The sequence below is a fragment of the Molossus molossus genome, unplaced genomic scaffold, assembly GCF_014108415.1.
Source record: "Molossus molossus isolate mMolMol1 unplaced genomic scaffold, mMolMol1.p scaffold_m16_p_10, whole genome shotgun sequence".
NCBI classification, from domain to species: Eukaryota; Metazoa; Chordata; class Mammalia; order Chiroptera; family Molossidae; genus Molossus; species Molossus molossus.
The window spans coordinates 34,001,703-34,028,754 of record NW_023425345.1 but is presented as its reverse complement, the minus strand read 5'-3'; the positions used below and the strand labels follow the sequence as shown (position 1 = coordinate 34,028,754).

Sequence of the window (27,052 nt, the reverse complement as noted above, 5' to 3'; positions counted from 1 at the left end):
CTGGTCTGCTCTGCCATAGCTCACCACCACCACCTGGCTGTGGGGGCTGGTGCTTTCCAGGCAGGATCTGCCACTGGTCTAACATGCTCTGGCCACCACTGTGGAAATGTAAGTCATTAGTAAAATGAAATGACAAGTTGATAGGCAGATAGTCCTTCCCCTCAAACATGGCGGGACAGGACACCTGAGACTGATCAGACACTGGCCACTCTTCGTGTTCAGGCCACCACACATGACACTGACCACCTGTTGTACATACTGCAGGTGGTCAAGTTGCATAGGCTCCAGGAGAAGGGCAATTGATGGCAGCCCCACCACAGACACAGTCCTGCCCCGTGGTAGATGGTGTGTGCCCAGGGCACGTGGTGGACGTTGATGTGCCCGCTAGGCATGGTCCCCTGCCATCCAGCGCCTTCACCCTGGTCCTGCCTCACACCCTGGCCGAGGTCTGTGCCCTAGGGGCTGCTCTTTCTAGTTTAATTGTTTGCCAGCCAGCCTGCCAGTTTTCTGTTGAATGAGTCACTGTTGCAAAGATTTGTTTCTCCAGGTGGGCCAAACCTATTGGAAACATGTAAATACACTTTTAATTTTATGGATATACAGTTGCCCATATATGTATATTTATATATACAAACATACATTTATATTTAAAATAACCACATAAAGCCTTTTTTTGGGGTGCTCGAAGTGTTAGGAAAACACAGAGGTTAATTATTGTATTGCATTCCCTGTGTGAACACACAAACACAAGGGAAGCAGTCATTTTTGCGCTGGACTTGACACATCAAAACAATTAGTGTCTTCTCCATGAGTGTATTACGCTAGGCTCCTTTCTGAGGTTGGTCTAGAAGGAGATGTGAGCATGTTATGTTCTTCGGGACATCTTATATTAGAACCCCTATGGTAACAGGCCAGCAATGTGTCTTTAAAGAAGGCATAAAATATTTACTAACTTAGGTATGTCTTTTCTGCCCCAGCACTGGTCGTAACATAAATAAAGGGTTAATAACATAAATAAAAAAGTGTTTCTGAGGAATATGTGTAAATAGTGGGACATATAACAATTATGGTTATATAGTACTTAGGATAGTGGGAAAAATCACAGATATTGTAAGAAGCGGCAAAGATGATAAAATCAGGTATTTTATGGTATAAGTTAGAAAATACTTATAGATATGTAGTTTAAATTCTTTTAATATTTCAATAGTTCTTATTCCCATAATATATCTTAATTTGAGTCTACATATACTTAGAATTATTTTGGTGTGATGCTTTTCTAACTATGCTTTGAAGAGAGAGATTTCGTGAAATAGTCTGCCACCCCAAACCCCACCTCACAAAGTCATCCCTATATTTCTATTATCATCGAGTTTAGTTTGCTTTTGTGATAGTGTTGCAAGGCTAAAAAGTTTAAAAACAACTGCTTTAGAATTTTATTAACCAGTTATAACTAGCTTATTAGCAGCCTCATTTTATTTGCAGAATGCTTATTTAAATAGTGTACACTTTAAATGCAAAAACCATCCACTGAATACCACTTATAGTCTTCCAACTTTTTGTACCTCATTCATTCATGCATGTATGCATGCTAGACTCGGGATATAGTCAGTTGTAATCCTGCTGAACATATCTCTGCAAGCTTTCTAAAGTCAGGTAATTAAATTAACCAGTGTACTTCTCCCTGATACTGAATTTTGCTTTTCTATGAATATGTCAGATTCAGAGATCAAGGGCAATTCCTTGAATTCTGCATCTGATTTTAAAATTTCTTTAACTGTAGGTATTCAGGCAAAACTGCAAGTATATGACTTAAAGGCATTATTATATATATTTGATGAAAATTATAGAAAATTAGAAATTAGATTATTTTTGAACTAACAGAACATAAGTGATTTCTCATTTGTGTTTTTCATAACTACTCCTATGGTCAGGCAGCCTGTCCCATTTTCTCTGTATGTTCATAGGGGAGTTTTCTACTTGTCTAATTGGCTTAAGAATTTATTTAAATATGTTTTAATTTAGAGGAGGTTATTTGCCCCTTTTAGTACTTAGATGCATTCATTAGAATATCCTTTATGTGATAGTGCAGTTTCCTTTTAAAATAATTTGTTTGCTTTCCTTAAACTAAAATAGAGTGGGCATCTTTAACATAGGTGTTGGTATTTATTGTCTCCTGCCATGCTTCCAGAATATCAGAATGATAAGGGGAAATCATTAGATTCTCTTCATTTAACTTAACAGTTTTAATTGGACAGGATCATTATTACATTTTCTTTTAGTGAATTGTGGGTTGGTTTTTCAGTGAATCAAACTGTTCAGGTTGCTTATGAGGTTCAGCCCTTGGCATAATGTCACTAATGATTTCTACAGGACCTTGAACTAAAGCAACAGGAAAATCTATCAACAAAGAGATATAAATGGAATATTTTTAGATCAAAAATAAGATTCAAATCTTTGTACTGGAAGAAAAAGACAACAGTGGGCAACTGCATACTTGATCACTTTAAATGCAATCACAATGGCAGGGACTGCCTAATTGCAAAATAGCATCTGGACATATGGAAAAATGAAATGGCAGTTGTATTTGACAGTGATTATTGCCATTATGAAATTAATGAAGTCCATTATGTTATGAAAGCAGTGGCTAGTTAATTTTTTTTTTTTTTCAAAAACTTTAGATGTTTTAATTTTTAGGTTTTCACTGTTGTGTTTTTCCTAGAGTATGCCTTCAGGTGATACTTTTCTCTTTCTGATTCGGTTCTTCATATGGGAACCCTGTGTTCTTTCTGCAGTCTTTGTTGTGGAAGGAAATAAAATATTTGTGTGTGTGCATGTCTGTGGCGTGTGTGTGCAGAGGGGTGGAGAAAGCTGTAGAATTTATGGTTTCATTTGCGAGAGGTGGACTCTGTTCTCCGGTATTTTAAGAGCATCTCTCACCAGTGACTGCAAATTGCTCAGATCAATGGCTTTTAAATAGGCCTCTTTTTAAAGAATAGTCATTATGTTATTTATCCTTTCTTGAAACTTTTAACCTTTTTAGTTTAGTTCTTTTTTTCTTTTTTTATCCTCACCTGAGGACTTTTTTTTTGCATTTATCTTCAGATAGAGCGGGAGGTGGGGGGGGGGTGAAGAGAGAAAGAGAAACATCGATGTGAGAGAGACACATTGACTACTTGCCACCCACACAACCCCAACCAGGCCGGGGACAAACTACAACCAAGGTATGTGCCCTTAGTGGGAACTGAACCCAGGACTCTCTAGTCTGCGGGCCGATGCTCTAACCGCTGAGCCAAACCGGCCAGGGTTTAGTTTAGTTCTTTACTCACCTTATAAAAGTGCCTCTCATACTTATAAATAAATATCCTTTTTCTATGATATCTTTACATAATTTAGTGGAATATTTCCAACACTAAGTTGGAAAATGCTACGTATATGTCCTGCCATTATGTCATATTCAATGTAACATCACTTTTCCCACGAACAATCCCAATTTACAAAGTTCAGTTAATAGCACTACTGCATCCCATGAACTTGAACACTTCACTCCAGGCTGTTTCTTACCCTTCAATACTTGTCCAGGTAAACTTCTCTGAGGAATATTTAAACCAGGGTGTGAAGGCGATGACAGGGGTGGGGAGAATGTCCCAGTCTCGGGAGATAGATGTGCTGGGAAAGCTAAGGGAAATGATTGTAGTATTGGGATACCTGTTATACTATATCTATTATCTATTATCTAATTATATAAACCTTTACATCTAGGTTTATGTTATATACGATATATCTCTGTTTCTATATCTGCATATATCTATATCTATATATACTAGTACACACAAACTTAGATTTCTGAGATCTCTGGATTAGTTTCTTCAGCTGGAGGATGCTGGGTATTACTCAGAATGGTTGATCTGGAGATCTGGAGGATAAAATAATGAACAAGACATAACTGTTTATCTTGTTTTTATTTATTTTTATTTATTTTTTTATCCTCACCCAAGGACATTTTTCCATTTTTTGTTCAGATAGAGAGATAGAGTGGGAGGAAGGGAGGGGGAAGAGAGAGAGAGAGAGAGAGAGAGAGAGAGAGAGGAGAGAGAGACATCTTTTTAAAAAGAACACATCGAGTGGCTGCCACCCACATGACCCAACCAGGGCTGGGGACAAACTGCAACCGAAGTACATGCCCTTAGAGGGAACTGAACCCGGGTCTCTCTGGACTGCAGGCCGACGCTCTAACCGCTGAGCCAAATTGGCCAGGTCCTGTTTATCTTTATAGAACTGAGAGCCAAGTAGTAGGAACTTATGTTCTGCTGAGAATTATGGGAGTTCCAAGAAGTTTAACAGGTGTCTGACACTTCAACAAATCCTAAAGGATAATTAGAAATTAGCCTGACAAGTTGGGGCAAGGGAATTTGGAAGATATTCCAGGAAGATTGTACATTTCACACAAAATCATTAAAAGAAGAAACAACCATCCGTTTGCCCACCTTAGACTTATCTAGTGGAGCAGGAGGATGTGGTTCATGGCGTGTTGGGAGAGGAGGCTGGATACGAAGACCATGACAGAGCATGAAGAGTCAGATATTTGATTTATAATAAGGCTGTCACCTCTCACATTTGAGTTATACACATGCTTCTTTAAAGAAAAAGATTATATGCCCCAAGAACATATTCACTGGGGTCTTTGAATTTAAATTAAGGAAACATTTATTCCAGAAATAAAAAAATATATATTCTATGAAAATACCTTTAAATTGAGGATTACTATTAAAAAATGAGAATTTGCTTTTTCTCATAATGAATTATAAAAATTACTGTTTTTCTATTAATAAAAAAATTGCACATTAATTTTAAGCCTCTGAAAATATGTGTTTGGTCTGTTTGTCTGAATTTGAGAAATATTGTGTATAGGTGATGGGCAACAATTGGAAAGATTTTAGTTTGATTGGATGTGTTTTTAAATAATTTAATTTATGTAGAGTTAAATTTTTAGAAAACAACAACAATGGACTCACATTCAAACCTGGCTCCATGTTTCTACTCTTTTAAGGACCCAGACTAATGGAATAGGCCCCACCTGGGATATGCCTTTTTCCTGATGGATGGCAGAAACAAAATAAGGTGGCTGAGCTAAATCTAACATGCGCACAGTAAGCTCCCTGTTCCGTTGGCCAAAGCGAGTTACATGTCTAAAATAAAGTCATTGGAATAGGAAGTAAACTCCATCTGCAGGGAAGTATAGCAAGAGAGATAGCAAGTTATGTATGAACAAATAGTACAATGTAACATAAAATGTTAATCAAAGTTTTGAATTTTTGCCAAGCTGATAGTTTAAAGAAATGGTTATCACATTGTAGTTGTAAACTGCATTCTCATTAAAGGACACTGAGCATCTTTTCTGTGTTTAAGAATAATTTCTATTTTCTTTTAACAAGTTGTATTATTTACCTGTCTTATTATTGGATTATCTCTTTCTCATTGTTTTCAAAGAGCCCTTTACATATCCTGGAGGCTAGCTCTTTCCTTTGATAGGAATTGCATACATTTTTTTTTCCCAACTTGTCTCATGTTTCTGATTTGTTTATAGTGCCTTTTGTCATTTAAAAGTTTTTGATGTTTATATGATTGCATTTATTAAGAGTAAATGGTCCACCTATAATGAATAAATAAATCTAAAGTTTGGTACACAACCAGGAAGGACATAGATATGTATCTAAAGATGTGCTTAGGATATTGGCATATCTTACAAATGCTTGTCATATTTTAGTCTATGCTTTGACTTGAAGATTTTAAAATAAATGTTTCTAATTATAAACTCATGATTTGCTTAGAGTTAATTAATGTTTAGATGTTTTAAAATACTAACATACCATTTGATGCAATTAATCTTTTAAAATTAGTACCAATTACTCTGTTTCCCATTTCATGAAACTATTCAGTATAAACAGTAAAATTTTAATATATATAGTTTACAATACAGGTGTGGATTAAAGATTCTGTACATATTTATTGAATAATTGAATGAATACATTTTTTTGGGTAAAGTCTGCTTTCTTGCATATTTTATCCTGGGCATAGTCTGAATGAGTTGATTTCTATATCATGTCAGTAAGTGATTTTTTTAAAAAAACAATAACATGAAAAAAAGATGCTATTTGGCAGGAGTTCTACAGAGTATTCACAAAATTCATTTTAAAAACTAGGTTTCCTTGAACACAATTTGCCTGTCAGGATTTCTAACATTTCAACTTTTTAGTTTGTCTTTTAGTTTCTCATTTGGTTTGAAAGTATGAATAAAAGCAGAATTAGCATTTATTTCCCCTGACACGCCCGTCACTGTCATCACACATGTGTGACATATGCAGTATGGTGATCTACTGCGTTTAATTCATTCTCTCATTGAATTAGGTGATGCTGGTAAAGGTAACTGTGCTGAGAGACCATGAAAGGTGTGATTTGCAAATTCAAGCACAAACATTTTTCTGTTCACAAATAGATTCATTCAGTTACAAAGTTAGCTCTTTTGAAAACATGGTCATTTATTGTGTGACCAATTAACTTTTCCTGGTCGTTTCAATGTAATTGGATTTAGCCAAATTAACTTCAATTAATAAAAGATTTATTTTTCTTACTGTCTTATATTGATGTGTGAATTTAGTTATGACTTACTTTAAAGGGTTAAAATAAACTACGGACTAGTCTTAAAACTTTTAAAATGGCTATATAACTGGTTTAAAAGTGAGAAAAGTAAGAAATTTGATTTTGCAAATTAAATTGACTTTATCAAGGAAGAGACTATAGAATCAGAATTTGAGCCCTGGTAGTTTTGCTCAGTGGTTAGAGTATGCTCGTGCACCAAAGGGTCTGGGGCTTGATTTCTGGTCAAGGGCACATATCTGGGTTGCAGGTTATATCCCTGACCCAGGTCTGGGTTCATGCAGGAGGCAACCAGTCTCTCTCTTTTCCCCCTTACCTCATCCTTCCTCCCTCCCTCTCTTCTACTCTCTCTAGAAATCACTGGAAAAAAATATCCTCTGGTGAGCATAACAACAACAACAACAACAACAAGAAAGAAGCAGAATTTGAGGGTCAAGAGGGACTTTAAAACTCATCTTCCCTGAGATGTTACAGATTTAGGCAAGACCACGTCACTAGTGAGGGAAGAGAGGCCCTTCAGAGCACGGGCCTCCTAACTTTTATCTGAGCCATAATTCTTTCTGTGCTATTTCAGGTGCACGTACACGGAACATTGTTAAGGGGTGACATTTTCATTTACTATGAGTAAGATTTGTTTGTCATTTACTTAATATGCTATCAAAGGAGAATATAGAGAATAGACAGGTGTAATCAACTTAAAAATGAAGCTGTATTCAAATGTTTTCATACTTGACTCAGTTTTGGTTAGTTCTTATTTCGGCTCTAATTAGTATCAAGAAATACAAACAACATCTACAGTGAAAAAACTTCCCTGAAAGAGGTGTACTAAAATATTTTGCAGAAATCATCTAATAAGTAAGAATCCACACCATGTTTTAGCGATATCATGGTGCTGTTACTAACTTCTCACTTGCTACTGCCTCTTTTAAAATGTCAGTGTAGTATGTTTTCTGGATTTCTTTCCAGGTTGAGAAATTATAGTACAGACAGACAGGTAGCCAAGATCACTTTGTAAAGATATGGTCCCATTTGAATGGCTTTTCTTCTCATGGTCTATATGGATTTTTTACTCAAAAGGTATCTTCTGCTTTTCCCTACCAGAGTGATTTGTTCATGTCTTTTTCATCCTCATGAACTGACAGCCATGAATATCACTACTTATCACAGGAAAGATGGTTGTATAACGAGTAAGGATAATGAGCCCTGGCCAGTTTGGCTTAGCAGAAGAGCGTCGGCCCATGGACCAATGAGTCTCAAGTTTGATTGTGGTCAAGGGCATGTACCAGGTTGTGGTCTGTCCCCAGCCCTGGTCGGGGATTTGGGGGTGGTAGCCAGTCAGTGTGTCCCTCTCACATCGATGTTCTCTCTCTCTCTCTCTTTCTCTCTCTCCCCTTCCCACTCGGTCTGAAGATAAATAAGGGAATATCCTTGGGTGAGGATTAAAAAAAAAAATTAAAAATAATGAAAGTATAGGTCCAGCTGATCTTATCTTCCTAACAGGTACTCTTTGCCTACAATGATCCTTTCTGTAAGACAGAGATTCCATTGCCGTAGCAACATGGGGACTAGGAAATAGGTATTTCACCTCAGAATTCAAAAATTGTAATCATGATAAAGAAAATTTTTAGGAATTATTTTTTAAAAGAGAGCCAAAGTATATGATTTCTGCTAATTTTTGTGTTTTTTATCATCATTAATGGGATGCGACATTTAACTTTTCTAATGCTGTGTAAAAATGAACTTTTATATTGTGTTATTTGTCAGGATGGCACAATCAACCTAACATTGTCCAAAGTTTGGACATTCACTTTGCATTAAAGCATAATTATTAAGCCCTTTACTTGCACTGATGTTTAATTGCTATTAGACTGTAATTTAAATAAATTAGCATTTGGTGCCCTTTGGGGACTTCAATGGGAAGAATTAATAACTTTGTGTTCCCCATCTCTGTACTTACTAGTTTTGGGACAATTTTATCACTTCTTATTGTAAGCTTCAGTTTCCTCATTTTTAGTTGGGACAATACAACTCCATATCTCATATTGTTGTTTTGAATATTAAATGAGATCATTTTATTTTATATGCAGCACAGTGATTGGTAGAAAGTCCTGAAAAAATAGTCTATTATTTTTAAATTTCTTCAAATTATTCTGAAGGAAAGAAAGAGTAAGATATCAAGCCTGGCTGGTGTGGCTCAGTGGTGGAGCATCCACCCGTGCACCAAGAGGTTGCTGGTTCGGTTCCTGGTCAGGGCACATGCCCAGGTTGTGGGCCAGATCCCCAGTGGGGGGCATGCAGGAGGCGGAAGTGTTCTCTCTCATTGATGTTTCTGTTTCTTGCTCCCCCTCCCTTCCTCCCTAAAGTCAATAAAGAAAAAATAAAATGAAATAAAAAAAGATATCAAACAGTGGGAGCTATTACTGGGAATGGCATCATCTCTTTGAGAAAAGTATGAAACTAGAGTGAACACATTCTTAATGTGTTCTTGAAGAACAGTATGGGAACAATTTATATTTATTTCTTACTAACTAACTAACTAACTAACTAACGAACTAACTGACTAATTGACAATACCATAAGTAGACTATTAATGCGATTCCCAGGCACAAATGTGTTATAGACAATTGAATTTTATTTAGGTCTTTAAAAAAGAAGATAGATTATTAAATTTCCTAGGTGATTTTCTGAAGCATTCCAATTATAAGACTAAAAGTTTTTGTTTGTTTTTTAAATACGTTTTTATTGATTTCTTTAGAGAGGAAGGGGGGGAGAGAGAGAGAAACATCGATGTGAGAGAGAAACATCAATCGGCTGCGCCCTGCATGCCCCCTACTGGGGATCCAGCTCGCAGCCCCCTGCATGTGCCCTGACAGGCTATCAAATCTGGTACCTCTCAGTCCATGGGATGTTGCTCAATTCACTGAGCCACAGCAGCCAGGAAAGTCTAAAAGTTTTAAATGATACCTAATAGGTTAACGATGAGTTCAGTTTTTTTGTTTGTTTGTTTTTTGAAAGAGGAAAATGTTCTTTTTTAATGTTTTCATGACAAAATGAGGAAAAACAGTGAAGAGAAAAAAAAAATTGCGTGAACATTTTCTTAATGCCTCTTGTGTCAGGTTAATTCAATACAGTGTTGGGACTGCCTGACACTGACTTGCTTTAAATTCATGTAGTTGTAACACTAAAAGTTCTATTTCTCAAAAATAGCCTTTTAAATTCCATAAAATGCAAAAGCTAAAGCTCGATGGTAGGAACATATAGCAAATATTAAAGTGTAATCTGTATCTATGGTCACATATTTCAGTTAGGGAAATCCAAAAAAATGTTTAATCTCTTAAAATATGGGAACGAAAATACTTCCTTTTAAATGAGGAGAGAGAGATAAAAACTGCTTGCTCAACACAATGCCTCTAAGGGGTTAATGTTGGAAATAATTTGTTTATGATCTTAAAAGTTGGTGTTATTCTCTTAGAGAATTTTCCAACAGCCTTCAGTAGCATATCATGTATTTTCTTAGCCTGTGTGAGCCTCCTTTTTATACTTGCAATGGAAATAACATGAGCTCAAAAGCATACGTTTTCAGGTTCATTCCATTTTCCATAACACTGCTGCAGCCCTGTCAGACTCATTAAGTGAAAAATCGTTTTCTTATGTTTTTTTTTCTCTTAATTGTAGTTTGTGCTCTGGTCTTGTCTAAAGATGTATTTATCTGTGTATATTTGTGTTTGTAGATCATTTTGTATTTTCCACCAATTTAATTTTTGCTCAGTTAAGTTCTCATCATCTCTTTTTTTTCACTTGTGTATTTATTTTGGTTTTAACTTTTAACATATTGGCCTTAGAGGGCTTAGCTATGAAACAATTAATTTGAATTATATATATATATATACACACACATATACATAAATATTTAATTAGATTTGTTACAAATTTTTCTTGAATTCTTCTTTTAAAGTCATAGTACTTAACATATTGGTAAACATTTAATAGATGTTCAGTGAATGCTAAAGTGTATCTCAATCTACATATATTATGAAACTTTCTGGAGACCTACTTATAATAGTATAGCAAAATCATATTTAGATGTTAATTCCTATATAGAAAATACCAGATACATAACCAAGTGATTATGTTGAACTTTTCAGGTAATTGATAAAGAATATGGTTTTATTTAACACATATTATATGCTGGTCATTAACATATTTAATATTTAAACATTTTAATATTTACTGTAAAATTTAAAGGTTTATAATAGGAATTTATCATTCAATATTGGATTGATTAAATCTATTCAATCATTTAATGAAATTACTAGTGATAGGATTTGATGAGAACATTTTGTAACTGCCTTCTCTTTTGCTGACATCCTAAATCTTGTCTAAATTCGAATTTGTAATATAGAATTCAAATGAAAGAAAACTTTTATGGCCAAGAGAGCTACATTTAAAAATATTTATTCCATTCAACCATCAAATACAGTACTAACTTCATGCCAATGAGATTATATCAAATTTAATTTCATTAGCAATTATTTGAAAGCCTTTTAGTTCGCTTAAAAAGTGAGTACCATCTTGGGATTTTCATTTAGCTATAAATTCTGGAGTGTTATTTTATTGTGTATTATGGTGTCACAAGTTAAATAAGATCTGGCTTCAAGTAAGAAATGGACCACTAACCATTTGTATGACTTTACATTCCTTTTGCCAAAGTTTAAACATTGGGGAACTGAGGGATATACCTACCTCCTCTTTTCTATGCTGGGTATGATCCACGAGCTACTCTATGTGCATAAAATTCCTTATGAGCTTGGGAGTTCCATTAGTTCAAAAATATCATTATTAAAATGATCATTATTATATTTGGCAAATTTTCTGTCTCGTTCTTAGTCTTTTTCAAATCGTTCAGCAGGGATGATTGTGCAAGAAATAATTTGTTTTTGAATGGCTCCAGTAATGTTTGTAGAAATATATTGAGATCTTAAACTGACTTCCAAACCATTTAATATTTTCCTGCATATTCTGTGTGTTTATTTGGCATATGTATACTTACAGATACACATATTAAGTGTCTATAAAAACAAAACCAAAGACAAGGAAGATTCTGATATGAGCATCTTTGCATTATACTGTAGTTGGCCTCAAACACTCATCCTCTCTTTCTTACCTGCTCTGCTGACCTTCTGGATTCGAGTTTCAGAGGAACAACCAGAGGTAGTAGCTGTAGCAAGACAGCAGCTGGGACCATACGGATCTCAGCATCCTGCCTTATGGCCATTATCTTTGTTTCTATCTTTATGCTGCCACTATGTCTCCTTCTTGCGCTCTCCCTGCATCTCCTCCTCACTGCCTCCTCCTCTTCCTGACTCCAGCGCCTATTGCCCGTGTAACTTACCTCCCTCCTTCATCTGTCTCTATTTATGTAAGAGAAAACAAGATTCTCTAATGAGGAAATTTAAAACAAAACTATTTAAAAAAGGTCTGTAGTAGCTAGCCATACAGCTACCATTCCCTAATTCTCATAACCAGTGTTAACAATAGAAAAACATTATTTTTTGTATACTTTATCAATTAGAGTGTATCAGATTGTAGGTCTCAGAAGGGCTAAAAACAGATATTTAAAAGAGATGCAGCAATTTTCTAATTTTTAAAAAAAATTTTTATGTGGGAGTGGGTTGTTGCTATAATAAAAATAATTTGAGGCTAATGACAAGAAAGAATAGTGGGTAATATCCATCCCCCTTCCCCAACTGCTGAAAATGAAAATCATGTCAGCATCAAGTCATTTTTGCCACATCCCTTGTTAACAGCTTTTTCAGGGTGGGTCATAATTCTGTGTTTTGTTAGTGTCTTAACTCCATAGTGACATGCTTATATCATATTCCACATTGATTTTGTAGGATATATATGTTTATTTTTAGGATACCCTGTGAATGATGGATCTCATTATTAAGTTATTATCAACTTTGTCAAAAAATGTATAAGCTTTGGGTGAAGAATAAATTTATTAATATGAGAAGGATAGTAATTGATTTTGATATTTGAATATGTGTATGGTGTCACACTGTGTATGTCTAAGAAAGTAAACTTACTGTCTGCCTGTCGCCAGGGAAAAAAAAGTGGGACCTAATCAAACTGCTGTGGGGTCAACCCTTGTGGTTTTAAAGGCCCTTAATGTTGTCCAGCTGCAAAATAAAAGGAATTGGGAGGGGAAGTTGGAAGGAGTGGAGGGGGGTGGGGGGGAATGTGTGGAAAAGAACAGGGAGTCTGGCTTTTATTTTTTTTTTTAAAGTGAGTTCAGTGCCAGCCTGGACATTGGCTGTGCAGACTATTGAGCCATTGTCTGCTCCATTTCCAGAATAGCCCCCAGTTAATCACTTCGGCTTTGAAGGGAATTTCCTCGTGGAATTCTCCACAGAAAATCTAATCAACTGACCTGCCCTCTCAACAATGGAAGGCTTTTTTTTCTCTCTTTCCCTTATTGGGGCGGGCTCTGTAATGTAGCCTTTTGTGCAGAATGAACCCTCCCAGTAGGAGTGGAGAGCGTGTGTGAGTGACTGAGAGTGTGTGTGTGTGTGTGTGTGTGTGTGTGTGTGTGAAGAATGCACACTATCTCGTGTTGGTGAGTGTGTGCTTACTCCCTGACCAGATGCTGCGGTGCACGGGGCAGCCACCATCTCTGCATGCGTGTCTGTGTAAGTGTCTGTGTGTGTATGTGGTGTATGTACCTCTGTCATTTCATGTCAAAGGTACATTACCTGATTACCTTCCTCGTCTGCCAGATTTTTATCTAGATAATTGGAACTGCTATGGAGGCTGTGCCTTGCCAGCCAGCTTAGGATCTGTAAAGCCAGAGTTTGTCCACCTTGTTATCTGTGGCTGCCTGGGCAGAGGAAATTAAAGCGATCCACAGCCAGGGGAGCACTTCCCACCCCTGACCTCCCCAGCAATCCCAAGCAGGACAGTTTGTCAGTCCCATCTTTTTGTTTTCTTTTCTTCTTCTTCTTTTTTTTTTTTTTTTGGTTTGGTCTGTGCTTTTTGTTCCCGTGTGTGTGTGTGTGTGTGTGTGTGTGTGTGTGTGATTTTGGCATGTGGATACCTATTCCCCTCCACATCGCACATCGTGTTTTATGGAGTTTGGAGCTGAGGAAACTTTGGTTGGGTTGCCAGGACGTTCGCACCACTTTGTGGAGAGCAAGAGCTAACAGTGAGACCGACAGAGTGAGTGACAAGTTGTTTACAGGTTTCCTTGAAGGGGCCTCTGCTATATTTCAATCTGTCAAAGTTGCTTTTCTTCCCTCAGAACAATGCCTGATTGTTGTGTGTGTGTGTGTGTGTGTGTGTGTGTGTGTGTGTTTCCGTGTGCGCATGCAGAGAGCCTAGAAAGGGGTGAGAGGGAATAACAATTCTTTGTGTAAAAATGCTATTGCTATTATTTCTTGGCTTAATAAGTTAATAGTGCAGTTTAATCAGGGTTCTGCTCGTATACGGATTTTTCTTTTAATCAGCAGCAAATGCATTTTAAAAAATCATGTGGGGTGTGTGTGTGTGTGTGTGTGTGTGTGTGTGTGACAGAGAGAGAGACTTTTATTATTTAGAGGAGAGAGAGTATGGGAGACGTGTTAAATGAGTTGACTTCTCACATTCGGTGATGTCTAGGAGAGAGAATTAAAAGGAAAGGACAGGCACCCTGAGGTTGTCTAGTGCCTTGCAGCCCTGAAGAGCGTGCGGCTCCGTGGAGGGGGGAGCAGCCAGACCCCTCTGCTGGAAGTGCGCTACCCCTTTAAGAGACTGGTCAAGGAGTCCTAGGAGAGGGAGGGGGACGAGGAGGAAGAGAGAGAGAGATTGAGAGAGAGAGAGAGAGGGAGAGAGAGAGAGAAAGAGAGAGAGAGAGGGAGGGAGGGAGGGAGAGAAAATCAATTGGTTTAGAAGGTTTGGACTCACTTGACAGGTTCAGTTGGAGGCGATCATAGGTGGCCGCTGTGACAAAGGGAAATTGTGCTTTTCCAGCATGCTTACTGACCCTGATTTACCTCAGGAGTTTGAAAGGTGAGTACAGTTTTTACCCCTAATATATTGGAGTACAACTCTCCCATTTTACAGTCGTCTCTGAATCAATTGGAAGATGCTCCCGTTTGTTAGAAAAGCTTTTAGCTAGTGTTTCTGCAATCTTGTGTAGCTGATTTTTGTGGTGATTGCCCAGACCAAATTGAACTGATTTGTAAAGTCTCCGAGATTTCAGTGTTTTTAGGTTGCGTCCTATAACAGGAAATTAAATGAACATTAAGCATCTCTCTCTCCCTCACTTGCTGCTTTTCTCTTTCTCATTCACTCTCTGACTTTCTTCCTTCATTGATATTTTTCTTTCCTTCTACACCTTTTTAAGTGCTTTTGTGCAGAGTGTTAACCATTTTCAACATCTCTGTCTGGCAATTCCTGGGGTGACAGAAGATTTTAGTGGTGGTTAAATCGGAGGCTATAAGTTCCTATTTGATCCTTTCGTAAAACTTTGGAAGCTACTCAGTAAAGCACATGACCTTTTGTTGATATGAGAGAGCAGATTATGTTTAAGAATATTTAACATCACAGCAATCTATTAGCAGATTACTTTTGAAATGTCAAAAAGAAGGTAAATGGGATGATCCCTTTCTAAGTTTTAGTGGCCACTTCATGCACTAGCTGTCTTAAACTAAATTTTGATTTACTGTATTTTCCCCTTTTGCTATGATGGCAATAAGTGCATTTGTAATTAAGTAGTTCCTATTTGGAGAAATATGTGAAGTATCCTTCTATTTGATGTTGTTGCAAGTGAAGCAAGGCTTTGAGAGAATTTTAGCCCTCCTAGTGTTCCTATAAGTACACATTGCGATTTTTTAAAATTTGAGTTCTTATCCCAGCATAAGTTCATTTTTAGAACTATAAATAGAATTTTGTTTGCCATTAAAAAGAATTCAAACTTTGTATTCTGTATGGTGAATTTAAAAAAAAGCTAAAAAAAGCCAGGATGCATGATACCCAGGCTTTTTTTTTCAATTTCATGAAAGCTACCTTCTGTATAAACATTTGTTGTATCTGACTATGCAATGCAAGCTAGGTGCTAGACCAGCTGGTTAAAAATATGCTAAGTCAAGCTGTTCATCGCTCAAACAACTGAATTTGATATGAAAAGATGAAAAAAAGGAAGGACAAAGATTAAAACATTCTTGAAGTGAAGCAATGGAAGAGAAGGATATTGAGAATAAAATTATGCTTGAATGTGGCCAGATATTAGAGAAACCAATATCAGATCAAGGAAGAAAGTAAAATAGCAACATTTACACTTTAATACTGTCTTATTTCTTTATTTTTCCTCCTCATCTTTTTTTTTTTAAATTAAGGTGAATCCTCACTAGATAATTCTAGTGAATGATGGCGCTTTCTTAATAGTTTAAAATCATCTTTTCAAAGTTCTATATGTTAACTCTTTACAATAGCTTTTGTTTGCAAATATAGCCAATTTCATATGTAGATATTGAAGTTATTAATATTGGAACATACTATTGTTTAATATGGCAGTTTGTTAATATACCACAGTAAGTTTCTCAGCATGTGCACAGAGTATCACTTAAATAACAGTATTCCTCAACTCTATACTTTTAAAAAAATAAAACTCTGAGTTTGATTTGTAAGCATATTTACAGACTGTTCTTATAAATAGGTAGTTACATATTAACAGGCTGTAGCCTATTTCTCTATATAGGCAAGCTTTCCTGCTGTGAACTTTATTTGTATTTTTTCAGTTATCTCTTTTTAAACTAAACTTTTCCCTTTCCTATTCTGATGCTCAAATCTCTTAACAGTTTTTTTCCTCCTGGTGAGAATTTCATTTTTTTTTTTTTTTTTTGTCACTCAGGGGCATGCTTTTCTAACTGGCTAATTAAATAAGCAAGTGATAATCAATAGAGTTGTTAATATAGACAGCATGTTTGGAAATATTAGTAGCTAAAATAATTTTGAGAACTGTCATATAATAATTTCCCCTGCAGTTACACTTGATAATACATATAAAAATCTCAATAAATTATTACTATTTGTTTACATTGAATTTGTATTAGTGAGTGTATATATAGTCATCCACATAGAATATATATCTTGTAGATTCAATATTCAATATTTATATTCTCCAAGGGAGGCATGTATTCCATAACTCTACGATCATATATAGTCATTTTTTGCTTCTTCAAATCTTTGCAACTTTCATTGAATAAGTAGGTTATTTCTATTGAGTGCTAATTTTTATTCTATTTATTCACCTGCTATAGATGAGTTGTTCACTCAAACTTAGAAATCTGGGAAATCTGTATCTTTACGAAATAGAGAACTTTGCTCTCAAGGATATAAATAAGTTGCTTGGGAGTCAAGTATTTTGGAAGTTTTATGTGATCATTTTTGCCAATTTTGCTAGTAGAGTCGTGTCCATCTTCTGTTATTCTGTGCAACCTGTAGACTAGTTGGAACTTCAAGGAATAGTCAAAACTTAAATATCAGGATCAAAATTGGGATTTAGATTTGTTATGTGTATATCATTAGCCCCAGAAATGTACATGGTCAATACTGTAAGACTAATATGCAGTTGTTAAGTAATTCAAAACTAGTAACATTTTCCTTGTCTGTTAAAAAACATTCAGGAGGTAGAGCAAATTAAATAGTGATTCTAAAAAGTAAAAAAGTTGAATTATTTTAATTTTATTTTCAAGCATCCTTGTCATAACTGATTATGACTAATGAAAAACAATTCTCAGGTGGGAGGTCAATTGGCAAAGTATGTTCTAAGGGACTGTTTGTAAGTAGTCTTTCAGGTCATACTGTTTAGAGGAAACATAATTGGCAACATGGTCTAACTGTTAGCAATAGCATCATGAGAATGAACATAGGAACTCTCCTACATTTTTTTTTAAAAGAAGGCAATGCTATTATATATTTACCTAAAAATGAAAAATTGTGAGTTAAGAATTTTCCTTTAGGAATACCATTTATATTTTTCATATTCCTAGAATGAAAATATTTAAAATTTGCCGTAATATCAATATTAGTTTATTTCTGATGAATGAAAAAAGGACTTTTTGATACTGTCAGTAAAATTATATTTTATTTATTCTATTTGATAATGTGATAGTGTTATGACTAAGCTACTTGTCACTTTCTAATGGCTTTATGTTAGAGAGACTTCAGTAAAAAGTAAGTGTAAGATGATTGCTTAAGAAAACAGTTTGATAATAAATAGAAAGTTGTAGGATGCAGCAAATTAAGTTGATAGTATCACCTATTTGATTGCTTCTCTCAAAACGGGTGGAGACAGCAGACTGCCTATTTTCTCCATGTTGAAGATAACACTGCAATAGTGAGATGTTCTATAATGAAAATTTAACTTATTTACCTTATATACCTATCATATTTATTTGTGGTCATATTGACTTAAAGATACAATTTTTTTTCACATTAAGAAACTTTTAAGTGCTTTTCTAAAGACATATACATCAGGTATACTGAAAAACTCATTTGTTAAACTGCCATGAAAAATTACTATTAGCGGTCTGCAAGAATATCTCTGACATCAGCAGTGCTTTAATTACCTAAAGTTTGGCCATAGTAATAAAATACTTCTTACCCAGACAGATTTATTCAGCTTAATTAGAAACTTTTTTGGAAAAAGATCATTGCCCTCCTGTGATAAGCACATTCACGTTAAGCAGGTAATCTCTAGCTGGGAATCAAAGGAAAGTTACCTGTTCACATTCTGTCACCTAATGGCAACTGTCAACCCGTAACTTTGATATGTTTTCAGGATGTTCTGGTATTTGTCTTTGTTCATGTGATTTTTTCTTTTTTATTTACTAACACTTTGTAGAGGAATAAGTGCCTGTAATTTATTATAGATTTTAATTACCATCTCAATAAGCTTGCAAGTTAACTGAGCTAAAATATTAGCTTAGCATGCAGCTAGCTTGAAGCAGTAGCCAAGCTACACTTCTATCACACACTGCAGTACTGTCCTGAGACTTTGCTGGAGACCTGACAGATCACCAAGAACAATTAAGGGTTAAATGTCAGGTGGCATTGTATACTGCTCAGTGTTTGAACAGGTTCACAGATACAGAAATGTGAAATGTTATGATTCCTTCACATGTTGATGTGTTCTTATGTTTCTCAAATGTAATAAGCATACGATAAAGTATTTACCTGCTCTTAGAGAGCTTTTAACTAAAATATGTATATGCATCATACCTGAGAGGCAAATAATAAGACCTGTTCTAATACTTCAGCACGTTACTTCTCCACAGAGCTGGAAGCTATTTAAAATGAATTACATTTATAATGCAGTTAAAGAAACAAAATTACATTCATGGGTAAAATCTGATTTTTATTGCCTATTGTTTCCACTGTCAATTCTCCGGCCTCCTAATGAGTGCATGCGTGATGCAGATATGTATTATGTAGGTTGAACACCTCCCTTTTTATATTAGTTAAATAAGTGTAACTGATGGATTTTGGTTTTCTTCTATAGTTTATTATTCATTTATAATTGCAATGAGGTTACCTAATAGGATGGGAAATACACCAGTATGTTTCTTTTGTACTAATTCACATATAGTTTATTATGTCAGGTCTGTGACTCAGATGGCAATCAGATAAAAAGATGTTCACAAATTTCACCACAACCTGAAATATCTTCCTGCTAATGGAAAAATGTTGCTGAACAAGAAATGGACTAAAACATAGCAAATTCTTTCTTGCTTCATTCATTCTGTCCTTGCCTTTTCATTGATTGATAGCATCATCATTTATAGTAAATACAAAATTTGAATGTTTTATACATGTAGTGGCATTGCTAACATATAATGTCACATAGATGATTAAGTGATTTTGCTAGAGAAGAAACATTTTTGAGAGTATGCTATTTTGCTCCAGTGACCAGTGTTTGTTTAGACATCCTTTAGGAGAATGCTACGTGTTTCTTCATTTTCATCAGAAACTGATAATGGTTCAGGAGAAGACCTTTTCTGTCTTTTGAAAAATTTTTATCCTCTGCATTTTCTCCTGCAGTTTGAAAGCTGCATTCCCTTCCCCTTAGTATTATCTATTCTTCTCTTCACTTACTAGTTGAGAGTTCATACATCTCTTCTGGAGATACAGTGGCGTATGGTTCTGCTTGTCCAATAGGGGGGTGTTGCATTTCTACACACTCAGTATCCTTTTCTGCTGGAGCCCGAGTGAAACCTCAGCAGTGCTCCCTGCCTTTGCCAGCTTGAGGAGTCAGAGACTCAAAGTTGCTCCCAGCTCTTGCGCCTTCATTGTAGAGCTGCATCCCGCTCAGGGGGCTGCCGAGGACCAGACCGAAACAAGATTTAGAAGAATTCTGGTGAGAACTGTTTACAGGGATATGGTATTTTAAAAGAAGATAGTAAACAAACAGAATTGTGGCATAAACAAAGATAATTAGCATAAACAATGTCGTTTTAGGACAGGTGGTTTGAAAAAACAAACAAAACAAAAAACCCAAATATGAACCCAACTTGAATGCTGCCAGTTTAGAACCACTGAACCTGAATCTGTACTTCAAGAGAATTACCCAGGTTTGTTGATAAACTTGTTAACATGCTTTTTCTGTTTCTTTTGTATCATTTTTCCGGTCATTATGCCCTTTTGTCACCCAGCTTGAAAGCAATTAATCTATTACAAGGTAGTTTAAGGACTTTTTGCCCATAAAACATGACAGAAGGAAAATTAAAAACAAAAGCTTGTAGATGTTCATAGACATTTGAAATCCAGTGTGTAATTTTAAATCAAGTCAAACCTGAACTTGGCTCATTGTATTTTAAAATCTCTTTTATCTAAGTCACATTTCAGGCACTTGGCTCTTTAGTTTTGTCTTGCCTTAGAATTCAGAGATTTTTTTTTCTCCTTTTCCTGTGGCTGAATCATCACTTGTGTTATACATTTATTTCTAAGTGTTGCTTATTTCATCTTCCTATTTTTCTCTATAACTGAGGGAAGGAGGTATAACAGTATATAAATGTAGCTGGTGATCATGCAGTATAAAGATGCTAGTTATTGGAAACCACATTATCTAAAACTACTAAGCGTTTGTGATGAATTTTGCTATGGAGTCATTTGGGTTTATTACTAAATGATGGCTTTTCTTAATTCTTTATACTGAAATATTTTGACTTCAGTGAAATGTGGAGTGTGTTGAACAGAAAGCTGTTTATTTTTCTTTCATTAAGGACCAAAGTTCTTTATTGAAGTTAAGCTTTTTTTCCTCTTCATTTTCTCATGGAGAAGGGGGACCAGGAATTCAGACAGGCTATCTGTGGTATTCTGTAGCCCTTCTCTTTGCTGAAATGAAAGCATTTGTGAATGAGTTTTAGTTTCTTGGAGTTATAAAGATGTGTGTAAACTAGTAAACCATGTCTCATTCATGTGCTAGGGAGATTTCTCGTACTTCAGGGACAAAAATAATTTGGCTACTAACGAATTAGGGCTACCTGCCAGTGCCAACACATACTGTAGGTAAGAGGAACACTATAAAGAAAAGCTTCTGGAAGCAAATCCGTTGAAACTTTCATATGTAACAGTGTTTCTATTTCTGCTTTTCACATCTTTGAAAGATTTTTTTTTAGTAAAGAAAATGTTAAAAAGACAGAAGATATGATCTTTCTTAAAAATGTATTAGTAGCTTCATTTTTAATGTTTCTTATTGTGGAGAAGCATAGGGTCTCATTGTGTTTTGTGCATACGTACCTGCTCTACCCATCCCAGTAATTTCTGTCACATTGAAACTAAGAACCAGATAGATGCATTGGGAAAAGATGTATTTTGAAGAAACGAAGTTCACTTTGTAGGCAAAAAAAACAAAGGCACCCTCCAAACCTTGTAAGATTTTTATATTGATAGTTTAAGAGAGTTAGATCAGTTGGGACATTGAACGGCTATTTCATAAAGGATGTGTTCTCTCCTTCGGGCTTCAAGAATATTATTGAGAAAAGAAAGGGAAAGGTCAATTCTGTGCATGTAGATATTTTTTTTTAACCTAGTAGTAAACGAAGACATAGCTCCAAATAGTGTTTTCCTGGTATATTTTTAATTAAAATTTATTTTAGAATAGAGTAAATTATTTACCCTAGTACTGATTTTGGGTCAGTTTTCTGTTTTCTGTTAATTAGGATAAATATACCAAGGTGGTAGATTGTTTGAGAACTGGTCTTGGAACTTTTACATACGATCTGTTGACTTTTTATTTTAAACTATTTCATATTTTTCCAATAAAAGGGCATTCCTACTGAAAAAGTAACACAAATACTGAAAATGAACAATGTGTGTTCACGTAAGAGAACACAAAATACAAAAAAAAGTAATGTTTTATTTATGCTATTATTTTTTTATTCACAGTTAATATAAGTTGCATGACAAAGTTCTAAAATATGTTTATTCTAATTCTTGAGTTTAGGTATTACTTGTTTGCCCACAACTCTTCCCTTTGGTTATTTACCTGAGCCAGACTTTGCTGGGCAATAATTTACAAAGTCCAAAGACTTTTTTTCCTCCTTTCCTGTTGTCCCTTTGTTTCAACATCCCCCTTTTATTTATTTGCTATTGCGTTTCATAATATGTTTGAAGAGAGTTTGCAGGATGATGTCACATAAAACTAATGTTAATATTTCTTTTCTTCTTCCTTATCTGCACTATGAGAGCTATATGTTGAAGATTTGTTAAGATAATATATAGTGTTCTTATTCTTTAGTAGAGAAGGCAATGAACTGGGGATCAAACTAATATCTGATTCATTCACTACTTCAGCTTTGACTTGGCATGAGTGATAACTGAATACACAATATCAGATTCAGATTGTCATCTTTCCCTCAGTGTCATCAGCATGTGAAGAAAACTTTTACACAGTATTCTAAGTACCATTAATCAAACAGAACACCTCAGAATACAAAAATAAAGATACCAGTGAATGCTGTTTCTGAGGCCAGAACTATTTTCCTTGAGTCCTAAACATAGTTAGAATTTAGGAAATAAAAAAAGAGATTGTTTTTAGAGCCCTAGGGATTATGGGATATAACTATGGTAGTGTAATTATTTCTTGAAATTCTTGCAGTACTGGAAAAGTAAAATGGATCCAATTTGACCTATAAACAGTTTAGGATTATTTAGTGCTTTAAAAACATTCTTCTAGAAAAACAAACGCATATCCAGAAGATCTTGAGAGCAATTCAAAGATTCAGAGTGAAGGAGCAGAATATATTGACTTTTATAAGTAAATTAAAGGATAATTGGGAGTCAGTAAGAGTTATGTGAAGACTTTATTTTGTAGGATGTAATAATCATACACACATAACAAAAGTTTGGAATTCAGGAAAAACTTTTTGACTTATAGGGTAATTGAATTTTGAGTAAATTGATTGTGAGTAAATCCTACCAAATACTGATGAAGCTGCAGTTTTGGGGAGAAATCTTGAAAGGAAGAAGTATTTCCTAGAAATACACGCAGGGCCCATTCCCACTTTCTCAGTTGTAACACACAACCCTTTGGCATGAGCTATGGGGACATACAACAGTATTCCAGCTTTAAAAATCTGATGGTGGCATCATGATGCATATTTAATGGAAAAAATGCATTCAAGAAGTTGGGTAAATGAACATTTTCTTGCATAAATTTGAGATTTCAGGTTGAGATGAAAAAGTTGACTGTTAAAGGCCTAAGGCATACGGATCAAATGGGCCGTTTTGGTGTGTGTGGATTTTTAGTGTTTGCTCCTGAAGCATAGAACAATTTGCTCCTTTTTGGTAAAAAATATACATTTGTCAATATCATCACTGTTTTATTTTTTTGGAGAGTGTAACATAATAGAAAGTGTTATTAGCTGGGTGTAAATATCTCAAGGTCTAGTTCTTTCTTACAGATTGAGAAGAGGTTTTGGGTCTTAGTGTATGCATGTGTGAAATGCAAAGAAGAGCTGGATCATTTCTAAAATGTCTCCAAATCTCAACATTTCATCACTTTAAACTACATTTGGGAGATCCCTAGCTCTTTCCTCCAGTGGCCGGAGTCCTTGAATTTATGCAGCTTTTTGTAGACAGAGTATTCATAAAAACAAGATTTAACATGTGGAATCACTTCTCAATTTACCTTACCTGTCAACTGAGTGGCAGTGTGCAGGAGCAAGCTACCTCAGTATGTTTTAGGAGTTTCAAATCTAAATAATATGTATAATTCTTGTTTAGGATTAAGTGCACAAATTTGCGATAAACTATCTTGAAGCTAGGTGTTTCAAAAGATAAGATTCATGGTCTATGTATTTGAAACTAAGGTGTATCAGATCACCCTCCTCAACTATTATAAATGTTGTTAAAAATAAATACATATGGATTACTGAACAGGACACTGTGGAGGGATATGAAAAGCATGAGAATGGCGTTTTAGATAAAAGTGTTGAAAGTCTTTTTATAAGGATAAGATAACATTTAAAAATAATACTAGAGCATTAGGACAGTACCGGGTCTATAAACAAGATATGTTTTTATATGAATAAATGAAGGAGGGCTTGAAAATGACACAATCAACTAAGATTACTAATAGGTAGTCTAAAGAAAGATTTTAAGTTGTTTCCATAATAAATTAGACAATTATTAGCATTAGCATCTGGCCAGCCAACCTAATATGCATTAGTTGATGGTTGGCAATTTCAAGAAATGTTGAACCCTATGAAGCAAGGAGTAGAGGAACAACCAATGAAAGATGCATTAAAAAGCTATATTATCTCAAAGGAGAAGATTCACATATTGGTAATATCTTACATTTGGCAGATTGCATTTTTTTTTTAACACAGTGCTTTAAAAAATTTGTAGTCATACTATCAGCAGCATAATCTTTGACTACATGTCCAAGGACCTTCTTTATTATGTATATCTTGAAAATATGACTGCGGTATCATGAAGCCCTTGTATGAATTATTTGCAAATTTTAAATATAGATTCAGATATTTGGGATAACAATAGAATTGGCAATATGTTAAAATCAATTATTTGATTAATAATTATAGTATACGTTTTAAAAATTATATTCCTGCCACTTTGAATTTAGGAATAAGAAGTGGGTGTTACTCTCCTGGTACAGATATAAAGGTTGTAGAAAACAAACAGAGAAGTGCCTTATTGGACCAGAACTACATTGAAAAGTACGACCAAAGGGAAATGTGTAAATATCTACTGTTAAACAAGTAAGAAAATCTGGAAATCATTCAGTTGGACAACTCACTGCAATATATTTTATCATCCGGCATTTAGTGATATACAAAGCTGGCATATGTTCCTACAGTTTCTAAATCAAGAATTAAAACTTTGTGATGTGTAAGTCCCTCAAATTCTTTGGGTTTTAGCCATGCATCTATAAAATGGGCTTTCAAATGAGTATAACTTTATTTATCCCTCAATGCTAATGAGTCATCTTACACTTAAAAAATTTAGAAAAATATTTTGGATATTCATGAAGCCAAGCTACTGAATTCAAACTTTGGATTTTTGAAAACTGGGTTGAATTTTTGAAATTATAAAATAATCAGCACGTCAATAAAAATTATATATTTTTGTTTGATAACATAAGTCTGATAGTTGAAAATTATTTTAGAATTTAAAATAATACCTGTAAGAATTGTTTTGACCTACTTAAAAAAATTTACAGTTAATACAACTATAATTGTTTTAAATGCACAACTTTAAATGTTTTAAATGCACTTATGATTATTGATCCCAGGAAACTTGTACCTAAATAGCCACAATATAGTCATCGTTTTCTCTGCAAGCTGTCTGCTAATAATAAAATATCCTTAAAAAGCTCTCTTCCGCCCTGGCCAGTTTGGCTCAGCGGTTGGAGTGTCAGCCTGTGGTCCAGAGAGACCCGGGTTCAGTTCCCGCAAAGGGCACGTACCTCTCTGTTGCAATTTGTCCCTGGCCCCTGTTGAGGTCGTGCGGGAGGCAGCCACTCGATGTGTCCCTTTCACATCGATGTTTCTCTCTCTCTCTTTCTCTCTTCCTCTCTCTTCCTCCCACTCTATCTGAACAAAAAATGAGAAAATGCCCTCGGGTGAGGATAAAAAAAAAAAAGATCTCTTCCCACTTTTTAAGTAGGAAATCTGATACACTAACTGTTGACAATTTATCTTATTCCTGTGCTTTAAAACTTGTGCAAATTAAAATTCATTTATTTGTGTATAATCATTAAAATGTATCATTTTATAGAACAAATTATTGGACAACCAAAAAAAGAGTGATTTTCTGTTAAGGTGAAACAGGTCACACACTATTTATTGCTTTTTAAAGTATTGTACAAATATTTTGAAAGTCAGAAAATATTAAATAACTTGAAGAAACTTATCTATACAGATACAGTACATAATAGAAGTTTATGGTAAAAGTGACACGAAAGGTTTTGCATTAGCCTGCTGCTTATTCCTTAGACTGTAGGTGAAGCTGGGGCAAATTTATAGGTTTCTTTTTATGGGCAGTTATATAATATGCAAACAGAAACATCCAAGAAAAAGGACCCTTAGTTTTGATATAAACTTGTTTTCCACTAAAATAATCTGTTGAAAACCAGAAGCTATCCAAAGTGCTGATACCAATTTAAGAAGATGATCTTTTGCCTTAATTATACATCTGGGAAATATTAGCTGAACATTTTGTGGAGAACAGTGAATACCTTAGTTGCCAGTTGTCTAAAATGCTACTAATGACCGACATAGTGCCAGTGTTTTGATGGCTAAAACCTAGGCTGAATATGAATACAAAGAACACAGTTGGGGGGAAAAAGCACACATTTTATACAAAACAGATTTCAACCATCTGCTTGGCACTTAAGTTTGTGACTATAGGCAATATATGAAAGAGACCACTGTCCATGTTATGAATGGTATCACTTTTATTGGTACCTTAGAAAAACCATAGGGGTTGAAAGCGTGTATAACCAATGATTTTCTTCAACTAAATAATGAAAACAAGGGCCTCATCCAGAATTTTGTTCCCTCCACAATCTCTTCTATGTCAGGCTTCTTTTCCTAGGAAAATGAGTTTTTCACTAATAAAGTAGGTCTTAGAGCTATACCTCAGGATATTAAAATATACCAGACAACAGTATGCAAGTGGCCCTAAGGATGTGAACCCCAGATGGTTATGAGATAAAGTACTGTTTGCTTTAGGAATAGGTTATATTCCTGAGTCTGTTGCCTGAGTACTATGGTGCATGTCAAATCAGCATGGAAGTTAATGGTCCAGAAGCACTTCTGAATGTAATGCTTTCCCATTTGTTCTGAATTTATAGTATTAAATCAGACCAGTGCTGTTTCATCACTAGTTCAGTAAA

The 27,052-nt window shown here is 35.1% G+C and overlaps 1 protein-coding gene across 6 annotated transcripts in view; it reads left to right on the top strand.

Annotated features, from left to right (window-relative positions):
* SOX5 (SRY-box transcription factor 5) overlaps positions 1 to 27,052 on the top strand; it is a 960,413-nt gene that overhangs the window by 550,981 nt on the left and 382,380 nt on the right. Inside the window, exon 1 of one of the 6 annotated variants that reach the window (XM_036251467.1) lies at positions 13,181 to 13,346. The exons of 3 other annotated variants lie outside the window; for them this stretch is intronic. Coding sequence is in view for 2 of the 3 variants with exons in the window: in XM_036251465.1 (XP_036107358.1) it covers positions 14,663 to 14,700 (38 nt within the window). In the remaining variant the exon portion in view is untranslated. Of the gene's footprint in view, positions 1 to 13,180; positions 13,347 to 14,560; positions 14,701 to 27,052 lie in introns of those variants that run through there. 2 more of the 6 variants (XM_036251465.1, XM_036251463.1) reach the window with 2 other exon arrangements.